Source organism: Centruroides sculpturatus, unplaced genomic scaffold (genome assembly GCF_000671375.1).
Source record: "Centruroides sculpturatus isolate CEXI.00-Female unplaced genomic scaffold, Cexi_2.0 scaffold1993, whole genome shotgun sequence".
NCBI lineage: Eukaryota > Metazoa > Arthropoda > Arachnida > Scorpiones > Buthidae > Centruroides > Centruroides sculpturatus.
Genome location: NW_019386326.1, coordinates 58,558 through 75,773, shown reverse-complemented (window position 1 = coordinate 75,773; position 17,216 = coordinate 58,558). Strand labels below are relative to the sequence as shown.

General features: G+C 31.4%; 1 protein-coding gene and 1 pseudogene across 1 annotated transcript in view; one reads left to right on the top strand and one right to left on the bottom strand.

Moving 5' to 3' along the window:
• Window positions 1-1,124: 1,124 nt before the first annotated feature.
• LOC111614560 lies at window positions 1,125-3,746 on the bottom strand (annotated as a pseudogene).
• Window positions 3,747-5,819: 2,073 nt separating this feature from the next.
• Window positions 5,820-17,216, top strand: part of LOC111614558 (probable inactive tRNA-specific adenosine deaminase-like protein 3) — a 25,997-nt gene continuing 14,600 nt past the window's right edge. The window contains exons 1-7 of the mRNA XM_023355928.1: window positions 5,820-5,909; window positions 6,183-6,306; window positions 6,373-6,456; window positions 9,498-9,552; window positions 12,120-12,190; window positions 14,444-14,675; window positions 16,312-16,411. Coding sequence (XP_023211696.1) covers window positions 6,252-6,306; window positions 6,373-6,456; window positions 9,498-9,552; window positions 12,120-12,190; window positions 14,444-14,675; window positions 16,312-16,411 — 597 coding nt within the window. The 5' untranslated portion in view covers window positions 5,820-5,909; window positions 6,183-6,251. The remainder of the gene's footprint in view (window positions 5,910-6,182; window positions 6,307-6,372; window positions 6,457-9,497; window positions 9,553-12,119; window positions 12,191-14,443; window positions 14,676-16,311; window positions 16,412-17,216) is intronic.

Here is a 17,216-nt window from a genome sequence, read left to right as displayed (position 1 = left end):
GGCCTCTTTAAGCAAGCCCATTATAGGTTCGGCCAGACCCACAATGGGACGGCAGGGTATTGAGGAAACTGATTCAATCCTGGGTCCCCCAGAGCGGTAGGCTACTGCCTCGGTCATGCTGCCACTTATGTCGGATGGCTAAGACGATTAAATTTACCAAGATCCCGTGAAGCTATAACGCGCCACTGATCTTTCTTCTCTTAGAGCCTAATAATTTTTTTTATCTCTGTTCGTTGTTTCCAACATCTCTTATTCTTTATTTTGGCTAGCCAAGTGATCTGTATGCCTAGATCCATACCTGGAAAATCTCAAATTTTATAGAAATGCTAATAGTGAAAAAGAATGTCCAAGTGAAGTGAGAATTCTTCTCTGACTACAATATGTAAATTCCTTTATTTTCTTATTGATATTAAAATGGTCATGTTTACTTTTTGAGGATTACTTTTGAACCATCCATTTCTTTTTAGCTTTTTTAATTTTTTGTTTAATTCTACCTTGCGTATCTTTGTATCCTATAACAGCCATTGCTTTAAACTTCCTTTTCCTCATGGAATTAATAATATTTTGGGTCATAAATTCTTTCTTTTTCTATTAGTTGTAGGATTTGTAAAACTTTTAAATGAACTTGTCTTTTTCTTATACATTTCTTAATTTTTTCACTCTTAAATTAAAACTGAAAAAATTAAGAAATGTGAAAAAATTAATTTAACACATTTCTTAATTTTTGAGTGTTGCAATTAATAAATTATGATCTGATTCAATATCAACACTAACATGTTTTAGTACTTTTTAAACTATTCTGAAAGCGTTGGTAAATAATTTAATCTATTGGGTTTCTAATAGTTTTTATGAACGCATTGTATAATTCGGAAAATAACGAATTTAAGATCATTTTAGATCTCTTTGTCAGTTTTACTTAAAATTCAATACACTTAAAAAAATTCTTGATAAATTTATAAGAAAATTATTTTAAGAACTTTTGCAAAAGTAATAAGAATAAAAAATTTATGATGAGATTAAAAGGTTAAAAAGCTTTTCTTAACATTTTTCTTCATAACTCTTTCCACTTTGAACGAAATGCGTCTTCTTCGTTCATGGAAGTAAAAACACGTATTTCTTACAAAGCGGAAAGATGTATGGTTAATTAAACCATGCGAATTGTCGATACGGCCGGATATATCCTAATTAAACGTCCTCCAACGCTTTCTGGGATCCAGATTGTGACTTGAACTCGAACCCGGATCCCCAGACAAGCACGTTTACGCAAGAAATGTGTCGTCTTTCAATAAACGACCATTTTCAATAAACTTTATATTCTACTTCAGGTAATTAAATAAAAAGAAAATAAATCAAAAAATGATATTAGAATAGAGATTTAATCATTCAAAATTTTTATCCATAATGAATATCAATCTATTAGATCTAAATGTAATAATCTTTTTGATTTCGAAATTTGTAGAGAAAGTATTCAAATCTCTGAAGATCCTCACTATTTACTGAAGGTCGTGTTTTTTTCATTGCTTCTTGGAAGTGACGCATTTCAATCTCGGCAATGAAATCCTTGTCTGTTCCTGAATTTTCAATATCTTCTTTTATAGCTAATTTACAAGCATTTTTGCAAACTTGGCTTAAATCTGCGCCACTTAATCCATCCGTTTTTCTAGCGATGGAGTCCAAATCGACATCGCTTGCTAGTGGACATCGTCTCAGAGCAGCCGTCAAAATGCTCTTCCTGTCTGATTGATCGGGTAATGGAACATAAATCACTTGATCTAAACGACCAGGTCTTAGAATGGCAGAATCGATGGCATCCGGTCGATTAGTAGCGCCAATGAAAAATATCTTGTTATTCACATTTATTCCGTCCATTTCTGTCAATATTTGCGTAAGAACGCGATCGGACGTTGAGTTGTCTCCGTCGTAATTAATGCGTTTTCTAGCTATAGAGTCGATCTCGTCGAAAAACAGCACGCAGGGTTCAGCTCTTCTAGCTTTGTCGAAGATCTCTCTCACGTTGGCTTCTGTTTCACCGAACCATTTGCTTAAAAGCTCCGGGCCGTTTATGCAGATGAAGTTTGCTCCACAACTGGAAACCATCGCTTTGGCCAAAAGGGTCTTTCCGCATCCCGGTGGTCCAAATAGCAGAAATCCTCGAGCAGGTGACATTCCGTATCTTAGGAATTTATCGGCGAATTTTACCGGGTATTCGATTAATTCTTGCAATTCTTTCTTAACATCTTCTAAACCTCCTATATCTTCCCAAGATACGTTAGGGTTTTCCACTACGCATCCTCGCAGAACATTTGGACAAATATTTTTTAAAACAGATTTAAAATCACTCATTGTCACGGCCAGAGAATTTATAATTTCATCTGTTAGTCCATTCTCAATGTCATCGAGACATATCTTTTCTCTTATTTGATGGAATACGGCTTCTCTGCAGAGAGAGTGAATGTCGGCGCCAACGAATCCATGCGTTTCTCTCGCAAGCTCTTCTATCTTTACATCTTCGGCCAACTTCATTCTTCTTGTTGCAATTCGAAGAATTTCTAATCTCTCATTAACTTGTGGAATTCCAAAGTATATTTCCCGATCGAATCTTCCGCTTCGACGTAGAGCGGGATCGATATTATTGGGACAATTTGTGGCAGCAATTACAGCCACTCCGTTCATTTCCGTCACACCGTCTAATAATGTGAGAAATTGGGACACGATTCGCTTTTCTACTTGTCCCTCGACTTTCTTTCTGTTTGGTGCAATGGCATCTATCTCGTCAATGAATATTATTGCCGGAGCGAGCTTTTCGGCAAAAGCAAATATCGATCGAAGATTTTTCTCCGATTCGCCATAAAATTTGCTTATGATTTCAGCACCGTTTATTAAGAAAAATTGTGCTTTCGATTCATTAGCTATTGCTCTGACCATCAAAGTTTTTCCTGTTCCGGGTGGCCCGTACATTAAAACACCTCGCGGCGGTTTAATTCCCATGTTGTTAAATACACTTGGATATTTCAGAGATAATTCGACTACTTCCCTAATTTGTAATAGTTGGGAATTGTAGCCACCGATATCGTCGTATCCAATAGCATTCATTTCTTTTTCTAAGTATGCTCTTAAGATTGCACTTCCTTCGTGATATACGATTGTTTCCGGAGCGACGATACAAAAGGGATCGGGATCGACCGCAATTATTTTAAACTCGACATTTCCTTGAGGGCCTTTAATAAGAAACAAGTCTCCGTTATATACTGGTCTATATGCCCTCTGAAAGTATGGTTTCAGATAATCGTCGAAAAGTTGACAATTCACTGCCGGGATTGTATCTTCGATTGGACGAACATGAATTTTTTTTCCATAATCGATATTATTTATGGTACAAATTGTGACGATATCTCCCTCTTTCACTCGTAAATTTATTCTTACGTATTCATTCATTCTGATGTTATCCATTGGACAGGTTGAATCTGCCAAGGCTATGCAAACTGTTTTTCCGCCATTTCTGCCTTTTAAACGTACGTATTGGGAAATGCCGAGTGTCTGCATTTTTGTTGGCGACAATCTTATTATAGAATTGCCATCTTCTGTATGCTCCACAATTAATTTGTTGAGTTTCCCACCGAAATCAGACTGAGAAAATGTCATTTTCAAAGTTGATATTATTAAAAATAGATTTGCGAAAATTAATTTTGTTAATTTAACAATAGTGTGGATTAACAATAATATAGTTTAATTACGTCAACAAAACCAGAAACAACAATCCGAAAAAGTTGGAATTTCATTGAAAAGATATTTCATTTTTTAAGCCAAAAATAATTCGTAAATTTATAAAACTAAATAAAGTTTTTTTCGTTTTCATTCGTAAAGCTTCTAGTCCTTTTTTCCATAAGATTTTATTCTTTTAAATCTACTTTGTTTTTTGGCTATTTAATCGGATTTTTGAGGAACCTTTACTTGTTTTTCTTTCTTTTTATTAGATAGTATTTTCTTTATTTTAAACAGTATACACTTGTGCACTTGTAACAGTTAAATTAGCGTAAATTATAGAATATTTTTTAAATGATAACAATGAAAGGAGGTAAAAATAATTATAATAAATCTTCAAGTTATATTTTAATTAATAATAATTTGCTCACTATAATTGAAGAAAAAAATTCCAGCAATTTAAACTATTGAGAAACAAGTAACAATTGAGTGTTAGGTGCATAAAGCATGGGTAAATTTGCCGAATTGGTGGATTACGTCATTATCAATAGATTGGAATGAATAAGCATTCTTACCAATCACGTGTTGTTATGTGATAAAGAGAGGCGTCAATACGTTTGCGGAGACTACGAGATGGTGACAAAAATTTCAAACAATAGACTATATGACGGAATACGCAGACGATAAAAATTGTCGTAAACACCAGACACATTCTATATATTTCATTCGTTCAAAAAATTGACAAAAGGAACCCGCTAAGGGGGCTGCGAAGCACGCTCACACAAGCTCTCGTCCACCTCTGATTGAGAGTGCGCATACATTTATAAAAGTACACTAAATTCCTGTATACAGTATTTAGGAATTGAACACAATATTAGTGACTTTTACATATAAAGCAACCTGATTAACCTATAGAAAAGGTGTAATTAAAAAAAAATAATTTCATCGGTCTTTGCAGATAAGCATTTGATAAATGATTTAAAAATCTAACCTTATGTATGAAAGCGTTTAGTAGATAAACAATTGAAAAAATTTTCATATTAACCTTTCGATGGCCCAAATCAATGTTGTAACGCTTACATAATTACTTATAACTCAATAATTATAAAAAATGTTATAGCAAAGTTTACCTTTTTAGTGCGCTTAAATTCGTCTTCGGTTACAAGAGGACGAACAGCTTTTAAATATTTTTCTAAAGCCGATCCAAGATGAGGAACCGGCTGACGAGGCAAACTATTATGATGAACTGTCATAGGACCAAGGCTGTTACAGTGATATGACGAGGACGAAATCTTCGATAGAAGTTTGAATGATCTGTCATACTGTTAATAAAATAAACATATTAAATCTTTATAAATTATATTAAATCAGGAATATAAAAGATTTACTTCAAATATGTTTATTCCGAATAAAATTCGAGAAGTCATTCTTGTACAATCCAATTTAAAACAAGTCCTCCTAGTGCCTACTGGAAAGAAATAGCGAAAATAGGGGAAAAGCAAACTGACGAGAATGAAAATAATTCGGATTACAATTAAGGTGCCAACTTTTTATAAGTAAAAAGACACCAGCTACAAAAAGAAACATTGCGTTTATTTTTCAGAACATTTCCGAACAACTTTTTGAAAATACTGTAACTGAAATTCTGTACAGTTACCAACTCTATTGTCTTATCGTACATCTATATAGATATAAGCTAATGGTGCTTCATTTCATTAATTTCTATCATGTAGTGAGCCTTTTAAAAATAGATGGTAGGGTAGCAAGTTCTCAGTAAATGCGAATCAATGATCGAATGGATAAAACCTGCGAACACTGATTGGTCGCAGATTGAGCACATTAATTAATTAAGATTTCAAGATTTTTTCACGTGTCAAACACCTAAATAAAGACTAGAAAGTCCTCCCGACAGACATTCCCAAGTATTGCGTTTGCTTATCCAACTAATACAATCATGTAATCACACCATCTCTTAAAATTTTGTGTTTTATGTAAAGAGAGCATCATGATATAAAAGTAACATTTTATAGTCTTTTGACATGCAGCAGCTTACATTTATGACAGCGTCCGGATCTATTTCACGTTTTCAAGTCCTCTTAAATGATGCTGCAGGAGCAGGGGAAAAGCGAAGCGTGCAGAGAACGAGAATCGAACTCGGACTCTACTCTATTAGTAAAAGTAGCTTGCTTTAACGGCGTTACTCAAAAGTATGTTATCGATTCTGATTAAATAATCTAAATTTTAAAAATTTAAAATATGTTACGCCATTTTTCCTTGCAATATAGCAAATTTTTGCAAGGATTTCTTTGTGTAAAGCTCACAATACTTGCGCTTATAGTTAAGATTATTATAATTATAATTTTTCGCGTATTTCTATATTCAAAATTTCTTAATTATAATTTAATATTAAATGTAATTTAAGTTTAAACTTTTATAAAACAACAATTTAAAAAAAAATTTAATTCAAATTCACTCACTAGAGGGCTACTTGTAGTTGTAAACACATGGAAGAGAGAGAAATTATTATATGTAACATTTAAAAATTAAATATGCATCCCAAAATGCAGAAAGACAAGAGAAAAGCAGAGTTTAATGATAGCTTAGGTAATTTTGTTTATTTATACAGCATATATTCTATTTTGTTATTAAAATCTTATTAATTGTTAACAGATAATAGGAAACTGATGAAGGAAGATATTATCTGGGATCTTGTTCCTGTCCTTGATGATAAATACCATTCAAATCTAGAAGAAGGTAAAAATAATTGTACAAAATTTTTAAAAACCTGAGAAAACTAAGTACCAATAAATTATTAAGGATCTCTTAAAAGTTTCATGAGTCTTTTACATATTACAATATCAATCCACCAAAAAATTGTTATAAAAACATCCTTTAATGGAACAGAATAGCTTAGAAAAAACAGGTTTAAGAACCTTTCAGTATATAACTGGTGTCTCTATTACATATTTTCACTGTTTTCATTATCTCCCTTGAGTAGAAAAAAGGTTATTTGCTTCCACAATGCAAGTTGTCTGTAGGAAAAAACGCCACCAATTAGACGATGTATAAAGTACTGAAATCTAGAATATAGCTAGTTGAAAAACCTGAATATACATAAATTTAAACAGGCGATCAAGAATAAATATATACTGTATTATAGGAAATAAATGGTACTTTTCTGTTAACTGGGTGCCATTCATTTTTACTACTATTTTTAGCAAAACCGATATTTTATTTTATAATTGACACATATTTAATATTACAATGAATATGTTTATACACCATTGTTTATACATATTTATAAGGTTTATCTGTAAAAAATGTGAAATTAATCATCATTTTTTCTAAAACTGGATTGCAAATTGAATGGCATCCAGTTAACGGAAAAGTATCAAATAGATTGATGTAAAGACCTACAAGTAAATATTTCTGTAGTTATTTCAAAGGCATATTCTGTAAATAATTCTGTGTTCTGAAAATTTATTATTGTATGGAATTTAAAAGGGGGCATCTGAAAAAGATCATTGTCCTATTGTTCATTCAATTTAATTAATAACATTTATTTTAAGTGATAAACTGATACTGTATTTCTAGTGTGCCTTGATCATGTTAATGGGCTGTTTACAGTTATAAACAGTCTGACTTGATGATCAAGGCAGTAAAGTCATCTGTCTTATATTCTGAGGAACTCAGATTCACATCTAGATTAAATGTTCAGTTTTTACAGGTGTTTAGATTTGGATATTGATCCTGTTCATAATGACCTGACTGTTCGGACCTGTCTTTAACAAGCAAACCCAATGATGATAAAGATTATAATATTCTTGTCTTGTATCATCAAATCAGTCAAATTAGAGAAACTTGAATAACTTAACAAGAGGAAAATATTAATAGTATCTAGTTTATTCACAAACCTATTATATCAATTCATCTGATTTAAATGTTAACAGTTTGTTGCCATCATTAAGATAATGTGTTGATATAGAAATGTGTAATAGACCATACATGTTTAATAAAAATATCTTAATTTAAATACACTATTTTATTTACAGTACTCTAATATAGCAAATTTTATATAAGATACACTATTAATTTAAATTTAAAATACTCAGGTTTTAATTAACTTATGACAGTATAAATTTATCTATAAACTTTTCATTTAATTGAATGTAAAATAAATTAATGGCAAAAACATTTATTTTCCCCATGCAATGTTATTTCCATACTATTCTGTGTACACATGCATATCAATGCTGCATCATAATTTAATCTTTTTGAAGACATTTTTAATGGAAAATGAAGTCCAGATATTAACGCAGTTCAATGCATATTACTGAAGTAATGACAGATGAATAGATAAAATTGTTAATGCATGGACAGGTGTCCACAGAAAATTTTCTGGGGACTTACTGACATAATTTACATCAATAAATCAATAAATTTTTATTTAATTTTTTGGGGGTTTTTTTCACAAGTAGATTATAGAATATGGTTATGGTCAACAGTGTAAAGTTACATATTTTAATCACTTTTCACATTATAATTGGTGGAAGTTATTACTTGATTTCAGGAGAGGGCAAGTGCCCCATTTGCTTCCTCTGCAGACACCCTTGTGCACAGACAATTACTTTTTTGCTTGACAACTGATAAGTTTTATTTGATGTTAAAAGTAAGGCACCATTAGTTGAATTAATTAGTTGAAGATGTATACTGATGAACTTATTTTTATAATAATTAAAATTTCATAATTTTATTTTTAATTTCTTAATACTATTTTATCATAAATGCCATTAAAGCCATATGATGATATATTGATCAAAAAGTAAATAAATAATAATGAAATATCTAATAATTTTTTGAAATTCTTTACTAATCAATATCTTTTCATGCTACTAATAAATGTATAAAAACAAAATTAACCATCATTATAGGTTACTTCATTAATGTTTTGATAATTTTAAACTTATCATCTTATATACAGGTACATCAGAATGACAATATTAAAGATATTGTCATTCTTATGTTTGGGAATAATCGTGTCTGCTCTATTTAGCTTATTATATAGTTTTAAACTTGTCTTCTCATAATTATTCAAAAAATGAAGAGGATGTTTCTAATTATAAGAATGTTTTTCAATTTTTTTGAAATTTATTAATAAATAATGTAATTCAAATTGTTTTTCTTTGAACAAACATCTTTAAGAAAACTCAAATGTCTTCATGCTGTATACTCTTAATCGGTTAACAAAAACATAAAAACAAGAGATGTCCAATTACTGTTTCAAATAATATTGCGAAAAAAATTAGCATGGTGTCAGAAACACTAATTACAACAGCTATTAGAATGTGGTAGTATGAGGTAATGCTGCAGCAGCTTTTCTCTGAAGTAAGAATTATGGTCAATGCAGATAGCCTAATCTGAGTGCAGGTGACTGGACCTTTGATTTCTTGCAATCTTCCATTGTGAAAAAGAAAAAAAAAAGGACGGGAAGGTTGAAAGTTGAGCTTATGAAGTGAAGACACGAGTTCAAGAACTCTAAACAATTATACCTAGAATGAAAAATTGTATTGTGGTTGACAGAGAGAGAGAGAGAGAAATTGATCTCATCAGGAGAAATTTTTTAATACTACTTACTCTTACAAAAGAAAATACTTGAGTTTTCTAAACAATTTTTGCTTCAAGGAAAGCAACTTGAATTTATGTTTGTAAAGCTTCCATAACTAGTAGTAGTAATTTTTTGCATATTCTATATTTCTGTATGTAATCTTTTTACAACATAATTTTTTTCTTTTCAGAATTAGTTTTTGTTGCTGAAGTAATTGATAAAAAAGAAACTTCTCGACTGGTTAAGCAAGTATTATTTATTTATATTTTTCTTTTATTTAGTTAAAGAAATAACAGATTGAAATTGTTAGTTAATTTGAATTTTTGAGAATAAAACAACTTCTGCCACATTATTTTTACAGTGTTGCAGAGGTTGCTTTATTCTTAAAAATAATGGCAATAAATAAATTTTTAATATGATGACTTCTAGAGGAACATGCTCTGACCATGGATGTATTCAAAAAGTCAGAAATCTGAACCTGCTGGACTGAAATGTGCTCATAAAGTTGGATATGAGAAATCATGACATTGTTTAATGTCACGATTTCTATATCAAAAAATTTAGATATGGCCACAATATCGATCAGAAATTGTGATTTTTACTCAGTTGTGTTTCAATCTGAATTAATGTTGCAATATGGAGGGCAAAATTAAGAATATAGCTAATTAGTCAAATCTGCTATCACTAGTAAAAATGATAGGTGCAGCAACTTTATTTAAATTCATAAAATGATGATAATTTAGCATTAGCATTTCACCATTGTCACCATTGACTATTATTAGCAAAATAGAAACAATTTTCAATAATAAGTTATGTGCTTCTATTAGCTTAACTATAAAAACACATTCAGAAAATCTGAAGAAAATGCCATTTGGATTCCTCTGAGGATGTCAACAAAGTTCCTTTAGCCATCACTCAGGCATATCTGATTTTTTAAATACAGTATGTGCAATCTCCTGTAATTGCCTGTAGTAAAAGGTGTTTAAAAGTTAAATGTATTTTTATAAGTGTTAAGTCATTTTGCCAAGTCCTTAGTATTATATAACATCTACTGCACACCGGATTGTATAAAATAAATATGATGTACTTGAACCTATAACCGATGTGTATCGAATAATCTTTCCACGACGAACGTTTTCATAATCCCTTCTGGGCTCTTCAATAGAGCGCAGATAATTGTCACCACACCGCACATTCACCATCTAAAATGGTTGGAGGAGATGGAAATTTTTAGAGCATACGACACATCCACTTGTATTAATTCAAGAGATGAAATCGGCCTTTCCATGGCATGGCAAAACCTACTACATACAGAGTAACAGCGAAATACTATTTATTAAATATTAAAATAAAATAAACAATAAAAATAGAAGGTACTGGGGAACATGTGAGAACAGTATTGAATAAGTATGTATCTCAATCGCACGTTTTTAAATATCATAATAATATCTTTCTCTTGAATTTGGACGTGGATCGTTAACTTCGATCATGTTCAAACATATCACGTGATGAAATAAGCGAACGATTCGAACGATTCAAACTCGAGAGAGTTTGTATATTTTTTCAAATTTCGTTTCTGGTGTTTGATCCAGCTGTTTCACCTGAAGAAGATCCCAGAAGGGGTTATGAAAACGTTTGTCGTGGAAAGATTATTCGATATACATCGGTTATAGGTTCAAGTACGTCATATTTATCCTTAGTATTATTTTAGAGTATTTTTTAATGAGTTATTACACTTTCACAAATATAATTAAACTAAAATAAAACTTTTCACGGAGTATAAAAATCTTTGATATTGTTATTCTGATGTTTGGGAGTAATCGTGTTTGCTCTGTGTAGCTTTTCTGAAGATGAACTTTGCTTCTTCAAAAGCATTAATTCCAATAGTAGAAATTTTGCCAAATTTAAACTCTAAGAAAGCAGTTTCATCTTTGTTTTAGAAACATTTCAATGAACAAAATTTTAATGTTTTAAAAACTATCAGATTTTCATTTTTCTTTAAAAAGCTGTGAATTGAATAATTAAAAATTTTGATACATATGGGCGTCATCTTATATGCCGGGTGCTGCAGTTGGCTGGGATGCCCAGGGTATGGATAGAGATAGAGCAGCACTGTGCCCAGAAAAACATGCATCTTTCATCTGTCCAGCCCACCCTTGTATGTATCCTATTACCGTACCTCTTTCTCTGCCTCTCAGATTTCGCTCCTGAGGACTGCAGTGAAGCAGCGCAGGCGTGCACGTGTGAGATTTGAGAGGCGGTGCAGGCGTGCATGTGCAAGATCTGAGAGGCAGAGAAGGAGGTACGGTAATAGGATACAAGGGTGGGCCATTATAAAAATGTCCAACAGTCAGAACCCCATCATGGCTCCACCAGCAAGAAGAAAGAAATATGAAGCCAGTTTCAAACTTAAAGTTGTAAACTTTGCCATGGAACATAATAACTGTGCTGCTACAAGACAATATGGAGTAACAGAAAAGTTATTTGGTGTGCGTTGGAGGAGGGGTAGTCTTATATGGCAAGTACAGTATATCCCAAACTCTATATTTTAACTATAAAAGTTGGGGGTCGTCTTATACACCAGAAAGTACAGTATTTTCTAAAAATCTTTCATATTTACATTGAGTTTTAATTAGCATATGATAACATGATAATTTTTTTAATTATTTGTATTCATGGTTTATTTGGAACATACTTATTACAAATATTAAAATTGTATTATTAATATATATTAAGTAGTTAAAAATATATTTACAATAACAGAATCTATTTTCTTTATTGTCAAAATATCGAACATTCATACTTTTTCCAGAGATCTCTCAACTATATATCCAGTTCCTGAATTAATTCATCTGAAAAGAGTGAGAACAAGAAAAATTGGAGGTAAGATGACCTTTTGGTGTTTTATGAAAAATCCATCAAGTTTACATTTTGAGAAAAGATCTCCTCTGTAAACACCACTGTTACATTGTCAGTTTTTTTTTCTTAGGTCTTCAGTTATCTTCTCTGTCCATCTCTTCCTTGGTCTTCCCTAGATCTCTCCCCTCAATTTCTGTCCAATACCAACTTTGGCATTCTATTTTTTCCATTCTTTTGGTATGTCCAAACCATCTCAGTCTAATTTCTTCTATCTTCAACCCCAAATTTTCCATTCCTGTTCTTTCCCTTATATTTCTTCCTTATCCTGTCTCTTCTGATCTTACTTAGCATGCTCCTGAAGAATTTCATTTCTGCTGCCTGGATCTTTCTTTCTTCTTTCCATCATGTAGTCCATATTGCAGTTCCATAAGTCAATATTGGGACCTAGTATAATTGATAAAAGGTCTCTTTATATTTGAGTGGCACTTCCTTTTTTTCCAAATCAAAGTTCTCATACTCTGGTAGAAGACATCAGCTTGCTGTACTCTTCTTATTTTATATTATATTTATATTTATTGCTAGATATGCTTTGTATCAAAGTATGTTTGGTTAATCAAGACAAACTGCACTAATTTCAGATAATATTTAGTTTTTGTTCTTTTTCTGAACATATAATAACAATTATTTATTCATGTATTTCCTCAAATTTACTTTTAACATATTATTAACATATTAAATAGTGGGATTCAGCTAGTTTGCATTGTTTTGGCAGAACCAGTATCTAATTTTTTGTTGAGTTCAGAGAACCAGTTGTTAAAATGGCACTTGTAATCAGGGTTCTTTCTCTCAGGGTGGCTGCCCAGGCACCCATTAATGTGGAAATAATAAATTTACATTCCTTACTCTTTTTTAATTTCTTTTCCAATGAAATAATCATCCTCAAAATGAAATATATCCTCAGATTACTACTGTAATGTCTTGCCCCTGTACATCATACTTTTCTGTTAGCAATGGAGTCATGTTGGTCATCTCTCTAATTCCTTTCAGGAGAAAATTTTTGAATTGAAATAACATGACTTCCAGTTTGCATCAATTCATATATAGTTAATCGGGCTTCCTGCTCCTAAGCTTTCTATATCTGGGCTTCACTTGCATGTAATAACTCTACTTGAGATTAAGGAAAGATGGATGACAGTGGAAATTTATATGTCTACAACTTTTTCAAATTACAGCCAAAATTCTAAAATTTCATACCACTTGAAGAATTTACTAAGTAATTCATTACTTTTATGAAATTATTATAACAATTCAAATTTATTACCTTTCAAATGCCTTTATTAATGTGATTCACATGGATTTTTATTAAAGTTCTGTACATTGTTATATAAATAACATTGTTGATGATTGTGAATGCAGCTGATGGCAATATGAGGCTGCTAGATGATGGCCTCAGGCAGCATTTTTCATAATAAACCTTCCTTAAAGCTAGTTTGAGTATATTATCATAAAAGGAAAATTGTACAAGGCTACAAAAATTCAAGAGGTTATAAATTATGAAAGTGCTGTAATGTAATGTTACTATTATTTTATGTACAGTAGGGCAGCATTTGCAAAGCTTGTCTCACTTTATTATATTTCACCATCCAGCACTGTGTGAATACATGTTATATACAGGCAATACCTCAGTTTTTGTTGACATCTGTTATTGTCAGTTTTGGTTTTCATCAATTTTTTACGCAAAAAATTTGTCTTAATTTTCATTGGTTGCCTCGGATTTTGTCAGTGTGCCCACATGACCTCGCTGCTAATTTTGCATAAACAAAAGGTGACCCACTTGTTTTCCTGCTCAGTGTAGCATTGTTTCTCGTTGTATGAGCATTACCCCATGCATCTAGCCAAACAATTCCATTGCTTTCCTTTCCTTTTAGTTCCATCATGGAATCAAAGAAAGTTTCCAGAGCCAGCATCCCTTCAAATGCCATGTTAAATATTCATTTATTCTTTACACTAGTCTTTTATATCCATTTTAAATTAATTTCTTATTGTTTTTAGTATTAAACACTATATTTATTCTCTATAAAATGTGTTTTTGGTATGTATTTTGGAGCATCTAGAACAAATTACATTGATTCATATGGAAATAATTGCCTCGGCTTTTGTCAGTTTTGGATTTTGCTGATTGTTTTTGAACAGATTATCAATAAAAAGTGAGGTATCATTGTATAAATAAATTTTATGTAATTATTTTCAGTTTTTTTTAAAAAAATTATTTTACAGATGAATATAAAGTAGAAATTCTGCTTCTACCAGTAAAAGAAGTAAATGAATTAGGAAATTTGCAAGTGGGTGAAAATGTTGCAACAGAAAAGATACTAAGAAAAGCTATAACTAGATATGGACTTTCAGAATATGCAACTGTACATTCTGTGGCTAAAACTGCACCATTAACTAGAGCACAGTTTGAAGCTGCATCACTTTTATGGGCTACACAATTTCATGAGGATAAATAGTAAGTAAACAGAAATCTAAATTTAGTAATACATTAAAAGTCATTTGTAAAATAAATATAGGGATTTTCATATTTGGATTCAAAATTGGATTAATATTCCAAACTTAAAAATACAAAATGGCCTAAAAGTCAGTTAAGTAAGATATATTCTAAGAATGATTAAAACTGATTTGGGACAGGGTCTTTATTATTATTATTATTATTATTTATAATTTAACTGCTTAATCTGGATCATAAATAACAGCAAGTTTCATCCATTCTTAAAATAATCTTAAATTTTATCTTAGTTAACTGACTTTTGGATCACTATATATAACTTGACACACAAGTTTTTATATAGCAGACTTCTGCTTTAAGATTGCTTCTATGAAAAAGGTAGTTTATTTTACAATTGTTATTCATGAAGCAATTAAGTTGTGAAAGCAGAGTTTTAACATAGTATAAAATATGTTAAAAGCTAATGAATGAGTTTATAGTCAAGTATAGATTGTGTGCAAAATTCTAAATTGTTTAATTTCTTTTTCTTTTGGAAAATCATGATGCTAAGCTTATAATCAATGCATTCAGTACAATCATTTGACTCTAAGGTAAAAACAAAGGAATTATGGAACGTGGGACAGTGAGGAAGTGATGCAGTGGTATGGTTTAAATAATACATAGGAAGAGAGGAGGGAAGAATGATTTTGCCTACTCAAAAATTTGTGTGTTTTGAGTGGTATATGGATAATAAATAGAGACAATGTACATCAGAAGTTCAGTGATACACAGTGGCGTAGCTACCATGGAGCAGTTGGAACAAACTGCTCTAGGCACATGAATCATGAGGGTGCCAAGTTAGAAAGTTTTTCAAAACTAAAATTAATCAAAACTTATTTAAGAAGCAGCATGCCACAACATGTCTTAGTTCTTTGCTACTATATCAATTGAAAAAACAATAGCTTGTCAACTTGATCTGGAGAAAGTGGTTGACCAATTTGAAAATGAGAAAGGAGAAAACAACCATTTTGAAGTTTTTTTTAATGTATTGTTATGTATTTGTTATGAAACTAAATTTGCATACATTTTGTCAATACAGTTTATTAGTTTTCCACAACATTCAGAGAAATACATCAGTTCAACTACATCAAAGTTCACGTCTCTGTCATGAAGTTTTAGCAATTAGATATTGCTTGAAAAATGTTAATAAACCACAGGACTATTTCTTCCACTATTCATTTATATGATTCTCTCAACTACCAGATGGTGAGTGAATGACCATTTAGGCAATTCAGTAAAGACTGGAGTCCTGGATGTCAGACATTGTTGATTGTCTTGGAATTTTGACATGCTTCTGCACAACACTGACCTATTTTTTGGCCTATTTCATGTACTACATGGCACAGCATGCCTTAGAGACCAAATTTCACTCATAAAGTGAACACTGATAAAAAAGTGAATTAAATATAGCAGATAGAAATTTCATTTTATATTTTATTTAGATTTTTACTATATTTTTAAACTTAATTATACCAGGATTCAAATTTGCAGTAATTTATGCACTTATAATTAAAATATTATAAAAAAAACTTTTAATAACAAGTTTTAAAAAGATTTAATATTATAATTTTCCTATTCAGCTTTCATTTTAATATTTCAGTATTTCGAAGATATTAAATGACAAACTGTTTACTTTTAAAGATAAAAGCAGAATGGAAAATTATATGAAAAGAGCCATCGAAGCAGCACTTAAAGCAAAAGTAAGAAACATTTTGATAATTTTAATTGCAAACTTTGAAGAGATTTTAAAAAAGTGTAGTAAAAAGAAAATTTTATTATTATATTGCTTTTTTTAAAGTTATTTTTGTTTGATGTTTAATTAAAGATAATTATAAAAAATGTGAGATATGCAATTGTCCATTGGTATTCACAGGAGATTGGTTCCAGACCCCTGCAGAAACCAAAATCCATGGATGTTCAAGTCCCTTGTATAAAGTAGTGTATTATCTATACAGTGGGTGATCGGTTAACGAACAAATCGGATAACGAACACTTTCGCGAAAGATTTTTATGTTCGGACAACGAACACATGATCGGATAACGAACACCCCACAGAACAAACACAAGAAGAAGCGACGTAAATTAATGAATACCGATTGGTCTTCCCTTGTGTTCGGGCAACAATTCGAAACTTTTCGGAGTGTGGGAGACGTCGACATCGACGCTCAAGCCGATATATACCGATCGGATATTATTCCTCCGAACTTTGAAACTCTTCCTTGTAATTTCAGCCTTTTATTTTTCTGACAAAACAATTATTTTATGTATTCGTGAGACTGTCGGGTAGGCACTCGTTAAGTTTTGCATCTGTTTTTCTTTTCAAAAGGTGAGAGTATAATAGCAAAGGTAGAGAGTGGGCAGAAGATGCCTAATGTTGCTGGGCAGTATGGCGTAAACAGGTCTACAGTAGGCTGAAGTTCAATCTTATTTAAGAAACATACTGTATAATCAAGAAGACTCAAGCAGCTAAAGGAGTAACAAAAATCACATCTGAGAAATAAAGAA